The 26,699-nt window shown below is 34.3% G+C and overlaps 3 protein-coding genes across 4 annotated transcripts; 1 reads left to right on the forward strand and 2 right to left on the reverse strand.

Moving 5' to 3' along the window:
- Positions 1–4,405: 4,405 nt before the first annotated feature.
- Positions 4,406–6,358, reverse strand: LOC108206101 (homeobox-leucine zipper protein HAT5). 2 transcript variants are annotated; one of them, XM_017376292.2, is made up of 4 exons: positions 6,207–6,358; positions 5,763–5,897; positions 5,050–5,462; positions 4,406–4,910 (listed from the first exon to the last, which is right to left on the reverse strand). In XM_017376292.2, the coding sequence occupies exons 2-4, from the start codon at positions 5,890–5,892 to the stop codon at positions 4,497–4,499; spliced, it is 957 nt and encodes a 318-aa protein (XP_017231781.1). In that variant the 5' UTR covers positions 5,893–5,897; positions 6,207–6,358; the 3' UTR covers positions 4,406–4,496. The 2 variants fall into 2 exon arrangements, with proteins under 2 accessions (XP_017231781.1, XP_017231780.1); XM_017376291.2 differs by lacking the exon at positions 6,207–6,358 and having other exon boundaries at positions 5,763–6,152.
- A 6,882-nt stretch (positions 6,359–13,240) lies between these two features.
- On the forward strand, positions 13,241–20,674 carry LOC108206282 (protein NRT1/ PTR FAMILY 4.6). Its single transcript, XM_017376531.2, has 5 exons — positions 13,241–13,379; positions 13,483–13,591; positions 13,704–13,921; positions 18,969–19,403; positions 19,488–20,674. The coding sequence occupies exons 1-5, from the start codon at positions 13,377–13,379 to the stop codon at positions 20,463–20,465; spliced, it is 1,743 nt and encodes a 580-aa protein (XP_017232020.1). The 5' UTR covers positions 13,241–13,376; the 3' UTR covers positions 20,466–20,674.
- Positions 20,675–21,258: 584 nt separating this feature from the next.
- Positions 21,259–24,504, reverse strand: LOC108205606 (mitochondrial outer membrane protein porin of 36 kDa). The gene is made up of 6 exons (XM_017375574.2): positions 24,320–24,504; positions 24,136–24,203; positions 22,704–22,814; positions 22,370–22,456; positions 22,014–22,222; positions 21,259–21,823 (listed from the first exon to the last, which is right to left on the reverse strand). Exons 1-6 carry the CDS (start codon positions 24,366–24,368, stop codon positions 21,517–21,519), a joined length of 831 nt encoding a protein of 276 aa, XP_017231063.1. The 5' UTR covers positions 24,369–24,504; the 3' UTR covers positions 21,259–21,516.
- Between the last annotated feature and the right edge of the window lie 2,195 nt (positions 24,505–26,699).

Raw genomic sequence — 26,699 nt, forward strand, 5'->3', positions numbered from 1 at the left:
AATCACCAGCCTGCCTTTAAGACGCAAGGTCCCCTCCACCAATTCAAACTTCCCACTCTCTTGCCCAGACGCCAACCCTTGGATCAAAATCTGCAAGTCCTTATCTGCTGCGATCTCTTGATGTAAACGATCCCAACAAACACCATGAGTTGACAGCAGGGTACTCAAGACAATTTCCCCTGTTTCCTTCCTAGATAATGCATCCGCCACCAGATTTGCAGACCCCGGTTTATACTGTATTTCAAAATCGTAGCCCAACAGTTTAGCCACCCAACGCTGGTACTCAGGGTTCACCTCCCTCTGCTGAGTGAGATATCACAAACTCTGCTGGTCAGACCTGATGATGAAGTGTCTACCTAGCAAAAAATGCTTCCACTTTTGCACTGCTAAAACAATCGCAATTAGTTCCTTCTCATATACTGATTTCTGTTGCCCTCTAACTCCCAACAGTTTACTAAAATAAGCAATGGGGCGCCCGGACTGCATTAATACCGCACCTATGCCATAACCCGACGCATCAGTTTCAACAATAAAAAGCTGCTCAAAATCTGGTAATTGAAGCACTGGCGCCTTAGTCAGGGCCTCTTTCAAGCGAACAAACGCTACAGTAGCTTCTGCACTCCATCCGAAACTATCCTTTTTTAGCTGATCGGTAAGGGGTTTGGCCAATTGCGCATACTGCCTCACAAACTTTCGATAATACCCCGTTATCCCCAAAAATCCCCGCAGCTCTTTCAAATTCGTAGGCTGTTTCCAGTCCAGAATAGCTGCTACCTTATCCTTATCCACCTCTACTCCTTCACTGGAAATCACGTGGCCTAAGTACCCGATTGAAGCCTTGCCAAATTCACACTTATTTTTGTTGGCATATAACTGATGCTCAACGAGCTTAGCCAACACTGCCTTTAGATGCCCCACGTGCTCTGCCTCCGTTTTACTATAAATCAAGATATCGTCGAAGAACACAAGCACGAACCTCCTCAAAAAAGGCCTGAAAACATCGTTCATCAACGACTGAAAAGTAGCAGGAGCGTTAGTCAGCCCGAAGGGCATGACTAAGAACTCGTAGTGCCCGTCATGGGTCCTAAAAGCGGTTTTATGGGTGTCTTCGTCTCTTACCCTAATCTGGTGGTAACCCGCTTTTAAATCTAACTTTGAGAACACCGTAGCCCCCTTTAATTCATCTAGCAGCTCGTCTATAATCGGTATCGGATATTTATCTGCTATGGTCTCTTTATTCAGCGCCCTATAATCCACGCAGAACCTCCATGATCCATCCTTTTTCTTCACTAGCAATACGGGACTCGAAAATGGACTTGTAGACGGCTTAATAATACCCGCTGCTAACATCTCACTGATCAACCGCTCTATTTCATCTTTTTGGCACTGTGGGTAACGGTATGGACGGACCCCCACGGGGTTGCTCCCCTGCTTCAACCGAATCGCATGCTCATGTGCTCTACGTGGGGGAAGGCCAGTTGGAGTCCTGAAGATCTGCGAAAATCCTTGGACCTCTTTCTCCAAAAACTGAGGAACATTGTTTTCCCCCAACTCTCCTTGCTCTACTGGTCTCAGCTCCGACTCCACCACTTCCATCCTTTGGCACTCCACAATAAACCCGCCACCCTGTTTTCGTAAAGCCTTAGCCATGGCCTTCAAGGAGATTTTGGCTCTAACCAGAGATGGGTCCCCAGTTATTGTTACAGGAGCTCCCCGAAATTCATAAGTCATCTGCTGTTTTTTCCAGTCTGTCATGACCACCCCAAGTGTCTCCAACCACTGGACTCCGAGAATGATGTCCGAACTGCCAAGACCCAAGGGTAAAAAATCTGACTCAATGTCAATTCCTCCTTCCAACCGTAACTGTACCCCCTTGCATAACCCACATCCTTTGACCGAATCACCATTTCCCAAGCACACTGCAAACTGCCCAGATTGTTCCATAGGGATGCCCAGCTCTCTCACCACATCCAGCGATATAAAATTATGCGTCGCCCCCGGGTCGATCATTACAATCACCTCAAAATCCCCAATTGCGCCCTTCAACCTCATGGTCTTGGGGTTTGAAATCCCAATTACCGAATTCAGAGACACTTCAGTGATCACCTCTTCGGTTGGGGAGTGTACTGTTTCTCCATCCCCACTGTCTAACTCGTCCTCTTCTTCCTCTATGAGAAGGACACTCAACTCCTTTTTCTTACAACGATGTCCGACCATCCATTTCGCGTCACATCGATAGCATAATCCTTTTGCTCTTTTGTCCTGTAACTCCTTCTCCGTCAGCCTTTTCACCTCCCCCGTGGACGATGTGCGAGAGGGTGAGAGAGTAGGGGAGTGAATCGAAGCCTGCGACTCGACAGACTTACTGCCCCATTGTCTTGCGATTGGTGGGCTTGTGGGCAGACTGTACGGGTAACTGGCCACCGATGGGGCACCCTTCGAAAATCCCATGAATGACCCCGTCTTAATGCTGCTTAACCCAGCTCGCTTACTTGCTGCAAATCTGTTGCGTTCCTCGACTTTGGAGGCTATTTCCATGGCATGCTCCAAACTAACCGGATTCAACAGCCTCACCTCCAACTTAACTTCTTCTTTCAAGCCATTCAGATATTGTCCCATCAATATATTTTCTGGAATACGGTCTAAGGAGGATGCCGTTTCGATGAATTTCCGCCCATACTCCCCCACAGTAGTTGTCTGTGTTGTTGCTAGCCATTGCTCATATAATGAGCCGCCATGTAGTGGGCGAAACTGCCTCAGAATAAACCCTTTTAGATCCGCCCATTTCCTAATCGGATGGCGTTTATTTTCCCACTGGTACCAACGGAGCGCATCCCCTTCTAACGCTACCGCCACTGCTTCCAACATCTCCTCCTCCGTGAGCTTATAAAATCGGAAATACCTCTCCACCCGAAAAATCCACCCATCTGGATCAGCCCCATCAAATACGGGCATGTCCAACTTCCGGAAACGCCACTGACCCGGTCCGCCCCCCGAGCCACCACCACCATACCCACCAACATCTCCATGCCCACCACCGCCGTAACCATCCCGACCCCGGGGCCCAGATCCACCGCCTCCGTCGTCCACACCCCCCACTGGTGTGTGACCCCCTCCCACAGGAGTGGTGGTCCCACCCATCACCGACCCTTGGTGACTGAGGGCTCCCTCTAGCTTCTCTGGCATCGGAAACTGGAGTGGGTTGAACTCATTCCACGAGTTTCGGATCTCCGCCTGAAACTTGCGTTGGTCAGCACGCAAGGAAGAGATCAAAGTCTCATTATACTCGCGACTCCGGGCGATCCGCCCTTCTAATCGCGCCGCCACCGCCTCAACCTCCGACCCCAACTGCTTGGCGGCTAGGGTTTGACCCTCCAGCAAAATCTCCGTGAGCGAGTGCCTCATCGTCTCCACTGCCTTCTCCACGGCGGCTGAAACCATTGAAGAGAGGGTATTATTGAGATCTGACAAGCGCTCCTCGATTGCATCCACGCGCTGATTCATCGTCGGCGGTCCCATCGATCGGAGCTCTGATACCACTTGTAATGAACTGAGAGCTTCAATTAAAGTAATTAGTACTGGAATTTACTAGAACAAAAGATAACAGTACTGGACTATTCGAGACGCCCAGAGATCTCCTCTATTTCACTCTACAATTCACTCGATAAGATAAAACCCTAGTTCCCTTCTCCTTTTATACTCTACTTGTTTCTTCCTTTTCTACCCCTTGACTTTCTCCCCTTGACCCCCGTCTGGTGAATTACCCTTTTGCCCTGACTTATTCCTCCTTGTAAATGTTACCAGTTTCTTGCCTCCTGCTCGAGTCATTACACATTTCCATCACCGCGCCCTCTTAAAATCTCACAACTTTGGTTACGGGGGAGTAAATATCGGAAACTAGTTGTATTCGGCTGCATCGATGAAATTCGACTACTGATACTTCATTAAACTCGAGTTTTTGCCCTGATTTTTGCTACTCGTCCGAGTTGATGAATAATTACAACACTTGGTATATATATACACATCCTAATTTTTATTCCACATTACAATATCCATCGGTATTCCCAGGATTATATTTATGAATGTCTCAATGTGTTTGCCGAAGTCCATGAACGGAATTAATGGGTTGATCTATCGATTCAAGATTTTTCAAATTTTTTTTCAATATATCGAATATTTTCAATCAAATTAGAATTTAATCGATAAAATATATTTTAAAAATTTATCAAGAATTTTCCGATGAATTGAAAATCTTTAAAACACCGGTGAAACCATAAAATTAGAGGGAAAATCCGTACTGTCTATGTAGCCAATGCTTTGAAGCTTATAAATTTGACAGTTTACTGAAAACAAGAGGAACGTGTGCCCCCGAGTACTTGTGAAATTGTAAGAACTAAGACACAAGTTGAATACTTAAGGTTCCACTTTTATTCATGGCAGTAAAATTTAATTACAAACATGCTTATTGCTTGATTTTTCTCAGGAACTACTTGACATTAAGGCCAAAACCAGAAGGTTTGTTCATCAACAGAAGTACCCAAATTGCAAGGGTCTGCAGTTAAGTCATCGTAAGATTCAATTTTGAGCTTTGGGAGGCACGAGGCTGGCAAAATCCTGCACAAGTCATCATCTTCGTCTTGGGAGAAATCGGATAAATCTTGTTCTAGGACTCGAGAAGAGTCAACAGGCTTGAATATAGAAATATGGTTCGCATCAGCATAATGTGGACTCTCTGAATCCAAAACATCGCTCTTGGCTGAATTTGCATCCTCCTGCTTTATTGTTATCACATTTGCACTGATCTCATTCTGAGAAATTGGACTTGATAATGGTAGCTTTGCTGGTTCTGGTACAACTGAACTCGTTACATTTTGCCGCTCAAGCCTCTTTTTCTCTTTGAGTGATTCGACCTGGTGGAAACAAAAGATTAAACTTCTTACTTAAAACCAACAATTGAACTTGATTGTGAAAACTATTTGCCATTTTAGACAACTAGACTGTCAAAACATTAGTAATTAGTAAAATTTATCATACTTGACTATAAGTTACCTCAAGCCTCAATTTCTTGTTATCTTTAGAAAGGCTATCATAATCCACTTTGAGCTTATCATAGCTTTCTTTCAGGACATCATAATCCTTTTCAAGCTGTTTGGTTTTGAACCGGGCTCGTCGGTTCTGAAACCATATAGCAACTTGCCTAGGCTGCAAACCAAGATCCTTTGCAAGTTGAAATTTCCTCTCAGGTTCAAGCTTGTTTTCTACCTCAAAGCTTTTCTCAAGAAGCTTAACCTGATCAACTGTAAGTCGCCTTTTCTTTTCGGGCTGATGAAATCCAGGATCATAGTCCTCATTTCCACCCTCTCCTTTTTCCATGACAGGTATTAATCCCTCAAGTCCAGCAGCATCTTCAGGTGGGGAATTCTGAAAATTAACCATATCCGCAGAGCCGGAAACAGAGTCCCCTGTACCAAGTATCACTGCCTCTCATTAACAAACAGTACTGCTAATGGAAAGCATAAAGCAAGCAACTACACTACAGTCATAACTTAACAATTAATCTCAAATTAACTTAAGGATCATGATGTAATCTTCTTGGTATTTATGTATTTAGCCTATTAACATGTAAAAAACTGCAAATCAAATATACTAAAGTAAATTCAGTAGGGTTTTGTTATGCAAAAACCAATAAACAAAGTGTACATAAAACATGAGTGCAGAACTCATATCACACAAACAAGAGTAAAATATATGCAAAAAAGGACCTTGAAAAGAAGGCGAAGACTTGGAAATCCAGAAGGAATCAAGAAACTGAGATGCAGCAGAAGAAGGTGGTAGACTTTCAGTTGGAAGCAAGACATCATCAGCACCATCATAAACTTTATCAATCTCCATGGCTTCTGAAATATCACAAGGTTAAAGAAACTTCTTAAATTTCTATATGGTAAACAAGAAAGCAAGGGTGAGAGATGGGAACAGTAGTAGTTGAGTTGAGTTGAGTTGAGTTGAGAGGCTAGTAGTGACTAGTGTGGGAAGAAGCTAGAAACTAGAAGCTAGGGGATAACAGTACAGGACATGTGAAAGATGTAAGAGTAAGGAGTAGCTGCTGCTTAAGCCCATAACTCAGAAACAGAACATAAAAGAGTGACGCAACACAAGTCACATAGAGAGCACATTAGATTAGGTTCTTGTGTGGGAAGAAGAGTTACCTTGTTGGGATTACAAGTACTGTACTTCTTTTGTTTTTACTTTGTCACTGAATTTCGGAAAGGGTTTGCTTCTTCAGCCTCTACAAAGGTTAAGTACAGAGTTTTCTAATTTTACTATTGTACCCTAATGTTCGTTGCCCTTGGCTGCAAGCCTGCAACTGGTAACATCATCCCCGAATCGCCTTGGTTAAAATGGTGAAATATTAGGAGGGTTCTGTCCTAATTTAAAAAATATTATTATTAATTAATTATAAGTGAGAAATAATTTTTAATCTGTGTATTCGGATTAATTTTTTGGTGTTTACCATTTTTTGCATAACAAAATTATCGATATAATAATAAATTATTATAAATGTTCATTTGAAGTGATTCTCTACGGATATATTCAAAAAATATAAATAAATCACAAATAATGGAGCATCAACTTATCAGATTCCGACTTATAAATCAGAAATTGACTTACAAGTCGTTACACTAACGGGACGAATAAGTCATTTCTAGCTAATAAGTCCACAAGTCGGGTTATAAGTCCAGCCAAATATTTCCTATAATATTAATTTTTATCATTCATCATCATATTAAAATAATATTTTTATAATAATTTAAAGTGCTCATAAAATATAATATTCAAATATAAATGTAATACTCAAAAATACTTATATAATAGATAAACCGTCGATGGACTCTGTTTTCATTTATTAGTAGCTTTTAACATGTTATTTATTAATTTATAAAATATAATTCGTTCTTTCTTTTCAAGAAGTGTTGGATTGTCTAATAATTTTTATTACTCTTATTTAATACTATGATTCTATGAGTCCAAGAAAGGAGAGACAGTAAATAAGGACGAAAATGAAAAAGAAAGGACCAATAAATGATTTTTAGTGTAATGTTGAACTTTTTAATCCATGTAAAAATAACTTAAACGATTTACAAAAGATAATAGAGTTGGATTGTCTAATAGCTTTTTTAAACTTTTCCAAACGGCCTCATTATGAAGTGAAGTTGTAGATTTAGATAAAGCTTATTATTTTATAACTTGTAGCAAAATAAATTTATATAATAGAAATTCAGTTGTATAATCCAAATCAGTTGTGAGAAATGTTTCTGAATTCCCCTCCCTCCCTCTCAGCTCGCTCCAGAATCAACGCAGAAGTTGGGCTTCCATCTCAAAATGATCTTTATTTACGATTTCTGAAGACAAAAGTTGGGCTTACGCCCAGATGCTGTAAGGTCCTGCTTTAAACTCTAGAAGCCTACTTATCCGATCCATTTTGCATTATTAGTCCGGTCACGGAGTTTTTGTGCCTATGGATAATGTGTCTCTGTGGCTAAGTTTTTGCTAAATGTGGCTAAGGTTTTTTACCCCAAACTTATATAAATCAATATCATCTTATTTGTAATATTTGTATAGTGATTTTATGAATTAATATTTTGAACACGTAATATTTCTTTCATTTAATTCAATAAAATTAAATGTTTCCTGTTGTCATTTTCTGCAAAAAAATAGCCTTAGCTGTCACTTCAAAACGCAATTTTATATTGTGTTATAAAAAACGCAATTTCAAGTCGTGTTTTCAAATGAAAACGTAACTTCAAGTTGTGTTTTTTCCTAAAAAAAATCAAAACGCAATTTTTAAGTCGTGTTTTAAAGTCGGCCATTTCTCCACAAAATGACTTTTACACCCATTTGACTTATAATATTGATTTTTTGGACCTAATGTCTATATTTTAGGATCGACACTTTAAGTGAACCTAATGAACAATTGATCACATGGTTTCACATTTATTACCATGGGCGTAATGAACATAAGTATCAATTGTGTTCATTAAGGACGTGACTCATATTATTCCATTAGCCATTTAGCCTGATCTTTGATGATGATTTCATTAATTAAACACGTTCCTGTCGTATTCATCCAAGTGATCCAACATTAAATCATACTGTAACACCGTTTTCATATTTCTAAGTAGTTAGTGGTTTTGTGTTGGGAAAATTGTTAGGTGAATGCTGATCTAGGAAACCTAATTTGGACTAAAATCTTACGCCTCTCAGGTGAACTTAAAACGTGGCACCAAAGCCTGGTGAAATATTAGCAAAAAAAGGAAAAAAAAATTGCCGGGGTGAAGCTTATATTAACAAGAAATGCTCATAACCTAACGCGGTTTTCGTTCCCTATACCAAACACTTCCGTTTCTTTCTCAAAAGATGCTGCTGTTTTCCTTGACAAGGAAAAAATTGCAGTGTTATTTTAGAATAGCTATATTCAATAAGCTGGTTTAAGGTGATTGTGAATTTGATTACTACAAGTTAACAACTACTCCCTCTGTTTTTTTTTATATGACGCTTTGACTTTTGGCACACACTTTTAAGTGCTTTGACCGGGTAGTTAAAAATACTATTTTTTAAATTTTTTTTTTCTGAATAATAATATATAATCAAAACTTTTATTCAGAAAAAGAAAATTTTAAAAATAATATTTTTAACTACTCGGTCAAAGCACTTAAAAGTGTGTGCCAAAAGTCAAAGCGTCATATAAAAAAAAAACAGAGGGAGTAATTAAAGTTGTACTAGCTAGTACTTGCAATAAATTAATTTTTTTTTTCTTACTTGGATCGCCAAAAGTGGTAACCTTATATTTAGATCTATAGTGAAAATATATACAAGAGTTTGGGTAATATTCAATTGATTCAAATTTCTTGCAACGAAATTTTGAAATTTTATAAACATAGTTCTATGCAGAGCAAGTATAGCACAGTTCTAGTGTCTAGTTTGGATGTTGTAGTTAAAATATACAACCGAATCTAAATATAATCAATTTGATCCAAGGTAATCAGTATCAAACTCTCAACAATTTTTGTACGCGCTACAAGAATAATCACACACTCTTACTAATAATCTCAATTTGTAAAATATAATTCATAACTTTTTAAATTACACGTAAATCAGTATCTAACTATAATAATAACCATACACTTATACTCTCCCTCATAAGTAAAATTTGCATTTGTTCTGTTTGTCTCAATTTTTTTTCGAGCAAACTTCAGAGTTGTGACCAAAGTTTACATCGATTTTCAAAACGTTGGCCAGAGTTCTAAATTCTCAAAAAAATGGCCAAACTTTGGCTTCACTTTTTAAAAGTGTGGCTTCCGTTAAATGTCACCAACGGATGCCTAACGGAAGCCACATTTTTGAAAAGCGGACAAAAGTTTGGTCACTTTTTTGACAAAACTTTTTAAAAATCGGTGTAAATTTTGGCCACAACTTTGAAGTTTACTCTTTTTTTTCTCATGTCAAGTTTATAATCGTAATAGTTTGAAATTTTAAGTTTAAAAAAAATGAATTTTCTTTTAAAATTTCAACACACACATATTATCGTAGTTAGCGGAGTCTGAGTCGAATAAAAAAAAATATTATTTATAAACCAAACGGGTTTTCATGTTTCAAAATTTATTTGATATTAACGAATCAAGTTCACTTAAATAAACCAAACTCGAGTTTTGTAACGCTCATAACATGAACATATATAAAACATGTAGCAAAGGAAAAAGTTACAAATCAGAAATATATTTAAAGATATCAAATGGGCCATGACATTCTCCTGCCAAGTGATCTTAACGGAACTTTTCGGATTCTTTATTATCATCTGCTACAGGCAAACCAAGAGAATCTAGTTTCCACTGCCATTGCAAAAGTGAACAGGATAAAGTCTTGCAGATTCATGTATTTCTTATATATAAAAAAGTTGAACTGGGAATCGAAGCATCACTTTTAACGTGTGAAATATAAAATAATTTTTTAAGATATATAATTTCATTAAAAAGATATGTAATGATCAGGAAGGAATACATGAAACAGTAGATGTGATATAATGATATATCATTACCGCATTATCCCATATTTCTCTCTAATAAATCTTCAATTACAAATCAAGTATTCACTGTAAATAGGATTGCAAGACCATCGTCTTGTATATCGATTTTACATCTTTTTGCATAGCAAAACTACCGTACCGTCCATCATAGTCTTCAACTATATTTAGAAAAGAATTGTAGAACAGATCTTTGTAATCATCGTCGTCGTCGTCTTGCAGAATACAAAAACAAATGTGCGAAAACAAACTATCAGCAAATTAAAAATTGTATAAAAACGTATGCAACACGTGTATACGTAATATAATCCAATATTTTGTCTACTACATTTAGGTGATCGATTTTACACTTGTCAATTAAGTCAAATTGATCGTGTTTAAATGCTAAACCGACCGATTTTACGTTCGGTTCTATTTGGCATAAACACTTCTACTTGTGAGTCCAATACTCCCACATGAAAAAAGAGTGCTAGGTAAGTAATTAAAATTAACTATCTAAGTCTTTGGCAAAAAAAAAAAATTAACTATCTAAGTTGATGGTCGATTTCATCCGGTTAAATATTTGGAATCGGTAGATTTTAGATGATCAGTATTCATCGAATTTTATTTGTAGTGTTAGGACTCTCAACAAGTTTGATAAAAGATCTAAATAGGTCCAAATATCTTTACTAAATTCAAACCAATATCATTAACCCATTTCTCTTTCTCTTTCACTTACGTTGAATTTCATAGTCAATCCAGCCCTATCCCTTGCTATAAATCATCTTTCTGGTGGTTAAGAGTTAGACGTTCAACTGTCTTCTAAGTTCTACGTAGTTCGGATAAATATGCATATTTGAAAATTTAACATCTATGATGTCAGAGGCAAACAAACTGTAGATAAGTCAAGGATAGTGAACGAAGATGCCAAAGTGATAACAAGTCGTTTTTTGATTTAGTAAAGGTTCGTGTAGTTGCGACTTGCGAGTCCACAAATGGCTACTGAAGAATAGATTCACTTCTTGTACACACAACAAAAACTATTTCTATAACTTAATAAATATTTAGAAAAATTCAAATAATATAAGATTGTGTTTGGAAATATAAATTCATGTCAAATTTCGGATTTTAAATGAAAATGATAATAGCATTTTCAATTTTATAATAATATTCAAATATCCTAAATTTCAAATAAAATTCAAATTCAACTTGTTTTGTGAATTCAAACATGTCATTGTCTAATCAAGAATTTCAAATAAAATTCAAGTTCCAAACATGTCATAATGAAAAACAAAACTAATCATTTTAAATATTGGAGTAGCGGGTTTGTTATTTATACTCCGCAACTGTATGCCTCAAAGGTTGGTTATTCACGTAATAGTTATAGTAGATTAAAAATAAAACGCGCGATTAGATAATCAATCTGTTGTCGTCGAGGAACGATTGGGTTCGACTTTCCTCGTCATAAAAATATTAGAATAAAATCTTATAAAACGTATAAGTCTAAATTGTAAAAAAAAAGAAAAAAGAAAAGTAGATTAAAAATAAAAAGCATAGTCTAACTAACACATGTATTTATCTTTTTAACCAAGTTGCAGTCTTGCAGATGGATAGATTGATGCAATAGAGATTGCTTTGACGCTTTTCTCCTGTATATATACTATACACACGTGTGCATATATTTTTGCAAGAAAATCGAAGATATGATCTGGAGTCCAATATTTTAATTACTACTCCCTCCGTCCCTATTTATCTGTCCACTTTGGAAGTAAAAATTTGTCCCTATTTATCTGTCCATTTATACTTTCAAAACCAATTTAATGATAGTTTTTCAAATATATCTCCATAATTTCAATTTTCAAGACTTGACTTATTTAAAACTTGGTTGAATTCATGTTTTCAAGACATAAAGTAGGGGTATTCCACCATTTTCAAGATATTGATTAGAGGTATTTAATGAAAAAGTTCATACAATCAATTATTCCTTGGTATGTGTTTTTTTTTCCAAAATGGACAGATAAAAAGGGACGGAGGGAGTATGTGAATGACGAAGAATATATTTTTGATAAATTTAAAAGATCAAATCTAGATTATATATATGGATTATATCCATAAACTATACTCCCTCTGTACCTCTCATTTCTTTACAGTTACTATTTTGGGATGTCCCTCTCATTTCTTTACGTTACTATAAATAGTAAGTTTTTCTCATCATTACACCCACTATTTTCCCCCACTATCTCATATTTAGCAATAAAAACTACTATTACACCCACTACTTTCCTCCACTATCTCAAATCTATTATTAAATATTGATAGGTCCCACCACTTTACCCACTTTTCATCCAACTTTACTCATTTTTTATACATTGTCTTGGTCTCCGTGTCCCCCTCCAATGTAAACAATTGAGGGGGACGGAGGGAGTATATGGATTTAGTGAATTATCTATAAATTTTTATAAATAATATATGATTTTGATTTTAAGCTAATTCTACATAAATGTGATAAAATTGATGTAGACTCTTAATAGTTTAAACACCGTGTTTAAAAATCATAAAATATATCCAATAATCTCACAAAATTCAGACCAAACAAATCTACCGATACTTGAATAGTATCAAATTTTTAATATAATTTAAAGTTCGTACTATTGAATTTTATAATATAATTTAAAATCTTAAATTGAATACGTCAACATCTGATATATTTTTTAGAATTCGAATTAAACATACGTAATTTTCATAAATTAATAATAATAATTAAAAGTTACAATTAAATTCTTAAAATTAAATTATACACAACGAAGCCCCTATTTATTTTGGGTTGTGATGCACGGGTATTAAAGGTGTAAATGTGTAAAGAATTATATAGGGTCCTCTGATCGTTTCAAAAGGAAGCACATCCCTTTGCTAAAGCAAAATTACCGCGGACACAATTTTCTTTTTTCCACAAAGAAGTCAAATAATCTGTATTCCATTTATAGTCACATTGACATCTCATTTTTTAATCTTTTTGTTCTCTACTCTAGACTCGAAAGTCGAGATATGCCAGTAGAAATAAGAATGTCATAAATGCAGATTTATTAAAATATTCTCCGAATAAGAAATAGTAGCTCTAGATTTTGTAGTAGTATAAATATAAAAGGCAGCCTGGTCCTTTTCCACACGCTCTAGACTATTCTCGTGAGATACACATATATTTAACATTTTGCACTATACTCTTTCCTCCCTGAATCACTCACCTCTCACCATTTATCACACCTCCTCCCCTCTCTCTCTCTCTCTCTCTCTCACCAAGAACCATCAAAGTTGACATCAAATGGTAAGTCAGTCTTCATGATCTTCGTAGGAATCACACATGCACACAAACTGGTTATGTTTTTTTTTAGTTGTTGTCTGAAAAGAGTGTTTTTGCACTTGAACAGGAAGGAGTTGAGCAGCAGACGAAGAGCTGGGAAGGCTATGTAGATTGGAAAAACAAGGCGGCGATCAGAGGCCGCCACGGTGGCATGCGTGCCGCATCCTTTGTTTTAGGTTCGCAATTCAAACAAAACTCGTTTCTAATTATTGTGTAATATCTTAGATAAAGTTGTTATGATCACGGATGATGTTGTAATAACAAAAAGATGTAATAAAATAAATGCAGTGGTTGAGGTGTTGGAGAATCTGGCATTCCTGGCAAATGCAAGTAACTTGGTTCGATACCTGATGGACCACATGAACATGTTGCCATCGAATTCGTCCAACAGTGTCACAAATTTCATGGGCACCGCTTTTCTTCTCGCTCTTCTCGGTGGCTTCCTCTCCGATGCTTTCTTCACCACTTACTACATCTACCTCACAAGTGCGGCCATTGAATTCCTGGTATGTAGTCTTCTTTTCTTTTTTAATAGTATCTTATGGATTTACTCTATCATAATTATTTGGGATATTTGATTTATTTGATGCAAGTATATATACTTGGCAATATTTTATTCGAATTTCTTCTTTGACATCATTTTTTATGCATATCTGTTGATATACTTCAGTTGGGCATGTCAAACTGATTCAATTCAACTGAATGTATTTATTTGAGGTAGATAACTTTCAACTAATTTTTTTTAGAATATATTATTTTTTTAAAAGTAGGCATTTTAAAGGGGTCTTGATACATGGGATGATAATTCCTCCATGTTATTTATTATATGCCGTTTTGAATTTTGACATTATTTTTATAATTGTGAATTAAAATATTATTGTTTTTTTTTCTAATTTAGAATAAAAAATATTATTGTTTTAATTATGGGGTGTGTATGTATATATTTTAAGTGAAGTGTTGTACTTGTACAACGACTTACTTTTTCTCTTCATCCTGCATACAATAGCCTTTATTGAAGGAAAGTGACACTGACATGATTTCCTTGCCATCAAATTATTGGAATATTATTGATTTACTAGCATTTTACCCGTGCTACGCACCGAATGGTTATTTTTATAAAATAAAAATAAGTTTGTATACTTACAAATTCAAGTACATATTGTTTTATCATTTATATAATTTTATTACATAATATAGGTATAAATTTTTAAAAAAAATAATATTATTCCTTAAATACTCTACTCAACACCCTCATATTATATGAAATGAAATAATCATATTTTCTTTTCAATCAAATATTATATAAGGATCGACTATCGTTTAGAAATCATGGAATGCGAATGCAATCCCGCTCCCGGTTTCGGATCCAAAATGTGAATTATCTCAATTTCATACTGAATCCTGAATTTGCACCGATGTTGATCTAAACTAATTTGTTTTTATAATATGAGATATTGAAAACTAATAAGAGAATAAAAAATGTACATATAAAATTATATTATCCTCAACAATTATGTAATATTTATGTATGAATTTTTTTTTATAATATATATGAGGATTGGGGAGGCAGTTAGTAAACAGGGAAGGGAGCGGGGCGAGTAATTTCAGGGCCATAAATTTTTTCAATTTTCCGTATTAAATAAAGTAATGTCAGATTAAGGTCAGTCGGGTGGATGCATCCCCTGATATCAGTCATTATTATTATAATATATAATTTAATTAATTTGTACGCAAAAATTCATTTATATCCGCATGATTAGTCTTCGTTGCCATAGTTTAGAAAATTTGTATGCACTTAACTTATTTACGAAGTAATATAAATTATTAAATTCAATGGAGCATGCCTTAAAAGTATAAATTTGTAACAAAATCACTCATGTAAATAAGATTTTATGAATTTAAAATGATAAATATATTTTATTTTTATATCTATTTTAATCACGAACATAATGAAAATTTTGTCCTAGTAAATTGTAAAGTCATTATGAGATTTCTATATTGGTCGTTCTGTATGTTAACTTGTGTTTATTTTATATTATTTTTCTCATTATAATTATAAATTTACACTTATAAAAACGATGTTTATATTAGAGGGTGAATATCCAATATAACTCATTTTCTGCGCATATTGTCCATAATGATCACCCACACTAAAATGGACCAAAATAACCACAAAGAGTCGCATTCTCTGAATGCGAATACTGAGTGCATATATAGTATGCGTGATCAACAAACACGCATAGTCAGAATGCGTGTCATTTTTTTTTGTTCCCTTTTGAAAACACATATATGATCATACATACAGCATCACGGAGTCCAAAGCTATTTTGGATATGAAGAAATATGCAGGGGTTGTCTTTATTTGGATCAGAAGTACCCCGTAGCGGTTAAATCACTTGATTCATATACACGCATCCTTTGAATGCGTCACTGATTGGTTAAAAGAGGCATCAAAAAGGCATCAAACTCGACGTTTGTTATTTTGGGCATGCATTACATAAATATTAATTATTTAGGGCATTTTCACTATATTAGATGAGTATGAATTTAATTTTATAAAATACGAAATATTTAATTTTATATCATATAATACTCAAAAGACCATGTATGTCACGTAATACATGTTAATATTTTAACCACCGCAATAAATTAGAAATATTGTTTAGTCATATAAAAATTTATGGGTGGACTCGTATAAAATTATTTTAACCACCGCAACAAATTAGAAATATATTATATTTAATTTTATATTATATAATACTCAAAAAACCATGTATGTCACGTAATACATGTTAATATTTTAACCACCGCAACAAATTAGAAATATTGTTTAGTCATATGAAAATTTATGGGTGGACTTGTATAAAATTATTTTAATTTTAACAATATTGTAATATTTATGTATAAATTTTTTATAATATATATATATGAGAACTGGGGAGCCAGTTAGTGAATGGGGACGCGAGCGGGCGAGTAATTTCAAGGTCATAATGTTTTTTAATTTCCTCTATTGAATAAAGTAATGTTGGGTTAAGGTCGATCGGATCGGGTAGATACATGCCTAATATTAGTCGTTATTATTATATTATATAATTTAATTGATTTATACGCATATTCATTTAATTTGCATAATTGTCATTATAGCCATATTTCTGATAATTTGTATGCACTTAACTTATTTATGAAATAATAAAAATTATTAAATTCAATCGAGTATGCCGTAAAAGTGTATATCTTGTAAAAATTCACTTATGTCAATAAATTTTATGGATTTAATAAAAAATTTGTCTTAGTAAATTATAAAATTACTGTGAGGTTTATGAAAACTGGTCATTCTGGATGCTAACTTGTATTTATCCTATATTATAATACCTGAGTCTACCCAGGTATGCAGTTAACCAATCACATTATAATTATATATTTATAATTATAAAAACGATGTTTATATTAGCTAAGTGTGAATTTAATTTTCTAAAATAGTAAATATCTAATTTTATATATCATATAATACTCGAAAGACTATGCACGTCATGTAACATGTTAATATTTTATCCACCGCAACAGAAGGAAACTGTTTTTCTTTGCCATCAAGTAAATAAAAAGCTCGTTCTAATCTGTAGGGTGTGGAGACTCGTATAATTTTAAAAAAGATTTATCAAATTGATCTAAACATATAATTGTTGATTATTCATATAAAAAAATTAAAGATGGACTCTGATTTGTTCTAAAATTATCTAAAGTTAACGAATGAATATCATTGGGCTAAAATAAGGAATGATATATTGTTACTAAATTAATTCCTCTTTTTTTTATTGGTTAACATCCTAAATAATTTATTTTTTCATAAATTGAATTGAATTGAATTAAATTACTTAAAGCAAATCTCAAATTCTATTATTATCTAATTAGATTATTTTTAATTAGATAATGAAAAGGAGTCTAATTAGTTTAGTTATAATCAGATAATGAAAAGGAGCTGATTAATTATATTGTATAATAAAAAAATTGTATTGATTAACTCATGATTAACTTGTATGTGGTTAATATTTTGGATAAAATTTAATAGAAGAAAAGTTGGATGATGAATAATATTACTGCTAAAATAATTCTTTTTTCTGATTGGTTAACTGCATAAGGTGGTTGAAAGAAAGTTGAAGAATGAATATGATTGGTCTAAAATTTAGGAATGACTTCTGATTGGTCCTAAAATAATTCCTATTTTCTGATTGGTTAACTGCATATAGTGGTAGAAGGAAAGTTGGAGAATCAATATGATTGGTCTAAAATTTAGGAATGACTTCTAATTGGTCCTAAAATAATTCCTCTTTTCTGATTGGTTAACTGCATACCTGGGTAGACTCAGGTATTATAATATAGGATTTCTTTGATTAGTTCACAAAAAAGGCACAAGTTTCTTACACCAAAGTTAACATTATTTCCTCCTTTTGAATAAATTACACAGTACACTTGTGACTTATATAGCCTAGTGGAAATCCATAGACTCGTGCACTTTTAGTCTTCCATTCCGATTTTTGATCTATTGGTATTTTAAGAAAATGATTTTCATGTCAGCAATTAAGAGTACCCATTTGAAATCCGATATTCAGTTAAGATTTTCTTTTTTTAAGTAAACATCTGCTTAGCATTAAAGAATATCCCATTCAAATCTGATCATATCTTTAATTAACTATTTCTTTCAAGGAAAATGCTTGGTGCACATAATTGTGTACAAAAAAAACATGTACATAATGACATCTGGTGGATTTTAATTGATGACCCCCTGCATTTACACCAACCACCCCAATTAAAATTCACCACATCACTTGCCACATCATTATGTACAAAAATTCTGTACACAATTATGTGCACCTAGCACTACTCTTCTTTCAAACCAAAATTTTAATATTAATTAGATTTTCCTTACCACTTTAGAGATCAGGCCTATATTGCGTGTTTTATCTAATTTGTCTACAAGTCTTTCTACCAAGAAAGCTTGACATTTATGGAATTATGATTTACAACCAAAACATCACTATTTTCTCGAATTGTCCTCCTCCATTAGCCATTAGGTGAATGTCAAAACAAGGCCACAAAAGCAGAGAGTGACTAACTAGTGACTACACTACCTTGATATATTTTAGAGATTCTACTCTTCTCTTTTTTGGATCTTCCGCGTGAAGCCTAGAACAAATGGAACCCACTCATTCTTCCATTTCCTAATCACTTACCATTTACCTCATTGCTTAACACTAAGTGCTGTTTAGTGGGATGGATAGATTTTTCGCTTTATGTGGCAGCTGTTATGGTTATTCTCTAAGTACATGATTATCAATTACACGTGACATGTTCTGATTTGTATCTCAGCACTTTGAATGTATTGGGAGAGTTAAAATACATAATTGTCGATTACATGTGACACGTTCCAATTTATGCCTCAACACTTTAATGTATTGGGAGAGTTAGCTAGGAGAGTTACTTAACTAAGAAAGCATGAAGTCTGAGGTTCAATGTAATATATAACTTACAATTCAATGTGATCATCTTTCGGAACAGGGCTTGGTGATACTCACAGTGCAGGCTCGGTCAGCTTCTCTAAAGCCACCAGAATGTCAAGTCCATGACAGTGGTTGCCAGGTGGTTGATGGTGGAAAAGCAGCAATGCTATTCTTAGGACTCTACCTTGTGGCACTCGGAGTTGGTGGGATCAAGGGATCCCTTCCGACACATGGTGCTGAACAATTCGATGAGCATGCTCCAGAAGGAAGAAAGCAGCGATCAACTTTCTTCAACTACTATGTCTTTTGTCTTGCATCTGGTGGGCTAATTGCGGTGACCTTGGTGGTTTGGATTGAAGATAACAAAGGTTGGGAATGGGGCTTTGGCATTTCTACATTGACGATATTATTGTCCATTCCAATTTTCCTTTCCGGTACTTTATTCTACAGGAACAAAATACCTAATGGAAGTCCACTTACAACCATATTTAAGGTTAGAATATTTGAAGTAATTTCGTGAAATGCAAATTCAGTGGAATTGAATTCAAGTACTGATATTTTACTATTTGAATAACAGGTTTTGATGGCTTCTGCATTAAACACTTGCGTATCAGTCACCAGAAGCCCAAGCAATGCCATTGCAAGTATGTCTGTGAGTCCATCTCATCAAACACTATTTAACACAGAGGCTGAGCAAGCAACCGGAAAAAGTGGTGAACCAGGGGATCCAAATGAAGGCCCTTCTGAAAGCCTGAAATTTCTGAACAGAGCAGTGACTAGGACACCAGCTTATAGATCACTACAGTGTTCTACAAATGAAGTAGAAGATGTGAAAATTGTGTTCAAAATTCTCCCCATATTCGCCTGTACAATCATGCTCAGCTGCTGCCTAGCCCAACTTTCTACATACTCGGTCCAACAAGCGGCTACAATGAACACAAAACTCGGGTCCTTGACAATTCCACCAGCTTCTCTTCCATTTTTCCCTGTTGTTTTCATCATGATTCTTGCACCAGTCTATGACCATGTCATCATCCCATTCATGCGTAGAGCAACTAAAACAGAAACAGGAATCACACATCTACAACGCATTGGTTTTGGATTAGTTCTGTCCGTCGTTGCAATGGGAGTTGCAGCTTTAGTCGAGATCAAACGCAAGAGAGTCGCTACTAATTCTGGTCTAGACACCAAAGCACCATTGCCCATTTCATTCTTCTGGATCGCATTTCAGTACTTGTTTCTAGGGTCAGCTGACTTGTTCACCATAGCCGGACTAATGGAGTTTTTCTTCACAGAAGCTCCAAGTAGCATGCGATCTTTAGCTACCTCACTGACATGGGCTTCACTGGCAATGGGCTACTACCTAAGCTCCGTGATCGTTTCAGTAGTCAACAGCGCCACAGGTACCTCCCACAACACACCATGGCTCTCTGGCAAAAACTTGAACCACTTCCATCTCGAAAGATTCTACTGGCTGCTGTGCGTATTGAGCGGATTAAATTTTCTGCATTATCTATTCTGGGCTAGCCGCTACAAGTATAGATCAGTGAACTAGTCACACAATATATGGAGGGTAGTTAAGAAAGTTCCGGTGCAAGTTCTGAAGAGGGGCAATGTTCAGCCAGTTAAAACTAATACATAAGTAGTTTATCAAGTCTGCAGACAACAATGTATCGAAGAATTTTGATCATTTTGCTGCTGTATGACATGAGCATATCAACTATATAATGTCATAAACATCAAATACTTCGTTTTGCTTGTGCATATCATCTTAGATTTGTGGTGGTTAATTTGCAATAATTTCGTTAAGAAATGCCTGCAAAAGTTATCATTATCAATTCATTATAAGCAAAGCAATTAGTGAACTGGGACGAATGAGAAGATAAAGTTAGTTAAATAAACTTTTATCAAATTAACATATTCAAATCCAATGTTGTACAAATTATACATTTATATTTCAGTTAAAATCATTATAAATTCGTGCAATTTCTGTAATTTCTATATCTTTCGGAGTGAAATGATGATTTCGAGTGTGGGACACGTTCTGAAGTTTATAGGTTCGAATCCCCACTAGATGTCCCATATGTACTCCTGTGTCATAATATGTCATGACAGAAAAAACCTCTCTTTGCCCAAGGGTATGCAATTCGTTTGTTTAGTTATTCAAGCTTGTTAACATGTTATGAAAGCTTGACAACAGTATGTTCCTGGCAGTAATGATATTCTAATGAAAGTTCTATTAGAACTCAAAACTTCTGTGATCTTTGTTCAGCGTTCTTTAGATATATAACATATGATTCAGACACTTCAAAATGGTAAGATAAACACACTATTAAAGACCCAAATAGTGGGGAGAATTGAAATTACATTTAGAATGAAATTACTGCTTTGTTCCACCAGCTTAAAATTATTTTCGACTTCCATAATCAACACTCACCAGAGTATACTTGATACAATGACCAAAATACACGGTACCAATACCACCACATTAACATAACATGAGTTTTCCTTCCTCAAAACAAAATTAGTGGTACCAGGAAATCTCACTCAACCTAGTTTATTGCTCTGCACCATACAAAAAAGGCTGCGACATATCAAATAAAGTTTTACTGCTTGAGGGCCAATGCAATTCCTACCTTGGCACTCTTTTCAATAGCCCTGGTATCCACCTCTCCAGAGATGGTAACAAGAGACTTTGGGCGCCATGCATGCTGGATTAGAGCACTTGCTATTCCATTGTTGTTAACCCGAGCCTTCACGCTAGTCAATGGATCCAGTGCATGCTGCGTACCAATCGTGAGAGTGTTTTCATTGCTTGAGAAACAATGAGACAACTCAGCACCAACAGCTGTGCTGGTCAATGGGCTTACTGCGTGCATGTAGGAAGCAGTGAGGGTGTCGAATTTATCGTTCCTGTTCCAATCAACATAATAACCTCAATAAAGGACAACATTTATAGGTCAAAGACATATATATAACAGTATAGATCAGTCCAATTGCTAACATATTAACATTATCAAACTGTTATTTTTTCAACCCTTTTTCCTATGTACTAAACAACCTCACCTTCCTCTTTCCAAATATAAATAAATTATGTACTCACAATGCAAAAGATGCAATGAGATCGCCAGACGAGAAATTCAGAGCGGCATTATATTTGGTAAAGTTTCCTGTGGCTGTGTCGAAGGAGATATCAGTCCCAAGTGCAACTGTGTTATTCCCAGCAACTCCAGAGAAGCTGACAAGTGGAGTAGCAGCCAAGCCAATGCTGGTGCTTATTCCAGCATGTTCATGGAAATACTGTAGTTCCACCTGTTTCCAAATTTCTGAAGTTAGATCTTTATATAAAAAAAGTTTCAAAACCAGGTAGGTGACACATAGAAGGCTTGCTCAAAAATTGAACACTAAAACACAGTAAAAGAATCTGGCATAAATTAATATCAAGCACAAATAGTCTACCTTCCCAGATCTCTGATCAGGAGCAACAAAGCTCAAAATTGTCTTCAGGCCAGGTGCAAGTTCATCAATGGTAATAGTTGAACAGAGCTGTATATCCAAACAAAATATCAGCTAATTTATCTATAAAGAAGAAAAGAAGGTACTTATTTCAATTTGACAAACATTGAATTTAAGGGATTATTAATCTGGTTCCAAATTAGAAAGTGCAATTCCACCAGATTGTGAAGAAAAATGACATTTAATGTGAACATGAAGTCAGATAAAGTCCATAACAATCATCAAATTTTAGAAGACAAAAGGCTGTTGCTATTTTGTGAAAAATTCTGCAATATACATTTGAGTTGATGTCCAACTTGAGATCGGTAGTGATATTATTGTTTTTCCATTGGGCGTTCACATCAGCCAAAAATGATTCACCCTTTTTTGTGGCCGAGGGAGTGATTGCCTGCAATTTTAAGGAGGAGAAATCAGAACTAGAAAAACAAATCAAGAACTAACATTTAATAGCAATGTCCGAGGACATAAGAAAAAGTAAAAATCCATGTAAAATATATAATAAGACGGACATACAAGCACCTTGAGTTCTACAAGGATGTAATTAAGGCCAGAAAGATATTGACGACATGTAATGTTTACAATAGTTCTCAAATGAAAAATAAAACATGCCTAATTGTAGCATAATATATTAATTTGTCTCCAATTAACCAAGGGGCGGGAGAATGGCAATAACACAAGTAAAATATCACTAGAACACCAAATATCACTACTTTTAACCCCCTGATCACTAGGTTCACTAGATAAAACCCAGGGGCCTATAAAAAAGAACCAGATAACTTCTACAATCTAACTAACAGCTACGTGACATAAATGTTCAAGAAAAACCATGTTCAAACGTCGATCATTCTGTAGGAAAGGCAAACAGTAAAGAAGCTCCAAGAGCATCTCCAAGAGATTAGCTATATGATGTCCTAAGCTATAATTTTGAGGAATATGCTACAAAACGTCACTCCAACAGAGTCCTAGCCATTTCCTAAAAAATGAGGATGCCCCTTTCATTCCTCATTTATAGGTAATGGCTAATCATTCCTCATTTTGATTTTAATAATGAAGTATTCACTTCCCAACTTTTTTCACACTATTTCTTTGCAAATAGATTTTGAATTTAATACTGCAATAATATAGGGAACACATATAAAGATAATTGTTGGAGTTCTCATTCAATATAGTGTCCTAACTTACTAGGAATTGAATATTATACTTAGGGAGGCCACAAGGATACTCTTGGAGATGCTCTAACACGCACATCCACTGGACGTTCCAAATGACTTAAGTTTCAATTAGATAACATAAACCGAAAAACAAATATAGGAATGCAGAATACTCCTTCACTAAAATGACTTTGCCAGGTTGTAAGGGGCTACTCCCATGGCAAATAATTAAGCTGAAAATAAATAAAAACACAAAGCTAATATTTGTGTATACCACAGTTAAACAAACCTCACACAAAGCACATGTAATCCAAATAAGGATACAATAATATACTCCCGAGTTAATTAAGGTAAAAATATAAGCAGCTGTAGCGTATTTGCCCAGTCAAGGACATTCTAACAAAGTGCACAAATCTTTCAGCATCTATCAATTACACATTTCAGCAAATATACTTCGCAATTTCAAGTAAAGCCCATAATCTACATATACGAGAGACAGAGACAGAGGGGGGGGGGGGGGGGGGGGAGGAGAGAGATAAAGGCAGGAGAGAGAGAGACCACTCCATTGGCAGCAACGGTAGAGACGGTGAATTTATGGTGGCTCTGATAGTCCCTGTACAAAAGATCTGTAGCCAACACTCCGTTACCACTTAATTTCAATTCGATATAGAGCAGACATACATAATATATGCATCGATACTATAAAGATGAGATTTTAAGAAGTAAATATATATGAAAATACCTCTAGTTTTCTTGCCGATATCGGAGTAGAGACCTGGACCCTTTGCCATATTTCTCCTTAGCAGCCTTGCAGTTGCAGAGAGATAGATGAATGACTAATAAAAATCAAATGAGAGAGAGACCAGAACCAAGCCAGACTTAAAAGCATATGCCCTTGTTTATTCCTCTTTTACAGCACTATTGATTAAACAATATAATTCACGTCCTCTTCATTTTTATATCCTATCATTTTTATACATTTTAGATATAATAATTTTTACAATACAAATAAGGAAGTTATCAAAATTATTATTATTTTCAATTTTTTTATGATTTTACTATCTATAAAATATATTTGCAAAATATTAATTTTTAGAAAATATTTGCAAAAATACGATCTGCAACTAGATGCAACTTCAGTTAATTGATCTCCCATGAGTTGCAGGTAGAGTTGCATCTTGTTGCATACAGTATTTTTACAAATATTTTTAAAAATTTGATATTTTTGCAAAATATTTGAAAAAAATATAATAGTTTTACAAAAAAATTTTTGGACTTTGGTATATATGAAAAAACTCTAAAAAGATACAATTATACCTTTTACATTCTTTTACCGTCTCCATTCTGTGATAATAATATAAATATTATTCACATCAGCTATTTTTCTCCACTATCTCAAATCAATTATCAAATATAAATGAATTTCATCATATTACCTATTTTTCATCTAAATTTACTCATTTTCTACATTTTTTCTAGTCTCCACCTCGACATCTCGTGTATTAATTGGAGGGAAAGGATGGTGTAGTTTTTAAATATTACTCATCTTTCGTAATAAAATGCATATTTAATATTTTCATAAAATTATATATAGATAAATAGATGATATTTTATACCATTTTTTTTTTTTGAGAAAATGATATTTTATACCATTTACTGTTCGAAGTTTAGATGTATTTGTATTTTCTATTCTCATTTTTGTAAAGGAAAGGAAAACAATATATTTCAACTGATGATTTTTAATCTATATTCTACTCTATTATATTATCGCCAAAGTATAGATTTTTTTTTAAAGATTGCCAGAGTATTAAAGATTTGAAGTCAAATACGACATGCTAGTTCTCGTCATGGGTTACTATCAGAACTGAACACGTGCTTCATACGTGGAACTCCATCCCTCACTTGTTTGCGCTGTCCAACGCTAATATAAGTAATTTAATCGATATTATTTTTCCAACTTTATTTAATTTCACAAATGGAATCAGTTATTTCAAAAAAATATTAAAATATATAAAATTCTAAAAAAATTACTAATTACCATGGACAAAGAAATATTTATCTTAATATCCATCTTGGTTTATCTTAATCATTACTTATCTTTGAAAAGTATATAAATATATTACCCTCACTCCCACTCAAGAGTATACATTAGAAAATGAAGATGCATTAAATTTTTATTCGTGAAAGAATGTTTTTTTAATAAAAAGAAATCAATTCATTAGTTAAAAGTCATACCGCATCAATAAATACAAAACCTTAAAAATAAGTTACAAAATTATTATACAAGGGAGATAATTTGGTCGCATGGTCCTATAAGCTTATCATCCGTTGGATCGTATCTTGAATAAATAAACATCGTTAGATTAGAATAAAATTAACTTTTGTTCTACAAGGCAACCGATATCTACTTGTATGTTTATAATTACTTTTCCGAATCCAAAACAAAATCTGTCTTTCATGTGTTTATAATTTTTTTAATCTAAAATAAATATTTTCTAACAGTTTTATTTGTAGAATCATATAAATCGCACCGTTACAAAATTATTTTTATCTAATATATTTTAGAATAAATAAGCCGAATATATGTGAGGAACGAATAAAAAAACTTTTTCTCAATCCAAAACAAATTCTACCTTCTTATTACATGTTTATGATTCTTTTTTCTTAATTCAAAGCAAATAAATTATGTTTATCAATTTTAATCTAGAACCATATAAATTTTTAGAAAAATATTTAAATCATATTATAATAATTCTGATATAAAATACATTTATATATATAATCTAATAGAAGTTGGCGTCATATATTCTACTCAAAATATATTAAAATTTGATAGAAAGAATGCAATACTTTGTTGGCATGATACATACGAGAAAGAGAATGGCTTGGTAGTTTGCAACCTTTCTATCTTTCTCAAAATTCTCTATCGAATTGCTGCTCACAAAGATAATAGCTTCTCTCTTCTTTTTTTTTTTTCCTGTTGTTTGATGAATTTTTTGTTTATCTAAATTTTATTGATTTATTCAATTTTTTGTAGATCACGATATGGATTTGCATGACGACTCAAATAATACGAATAAAAAATGAAATATTTAACTTAACAAACAACGCAGATAACGGTA

The sequence above is a fragment of the Daucus carota genome, chromosome 2, assembly GCF_001625215.2.
Source record: "Daucus carota subsp. sativus chromosome 2, DH1 v3.0, whole genome shotgun sequence".
NCBI lineage: Eukaryota > Viridiplantae > Streptophyta > Magnoliopsida > Apiales > Apiaceae > Daucus > Daucus carota.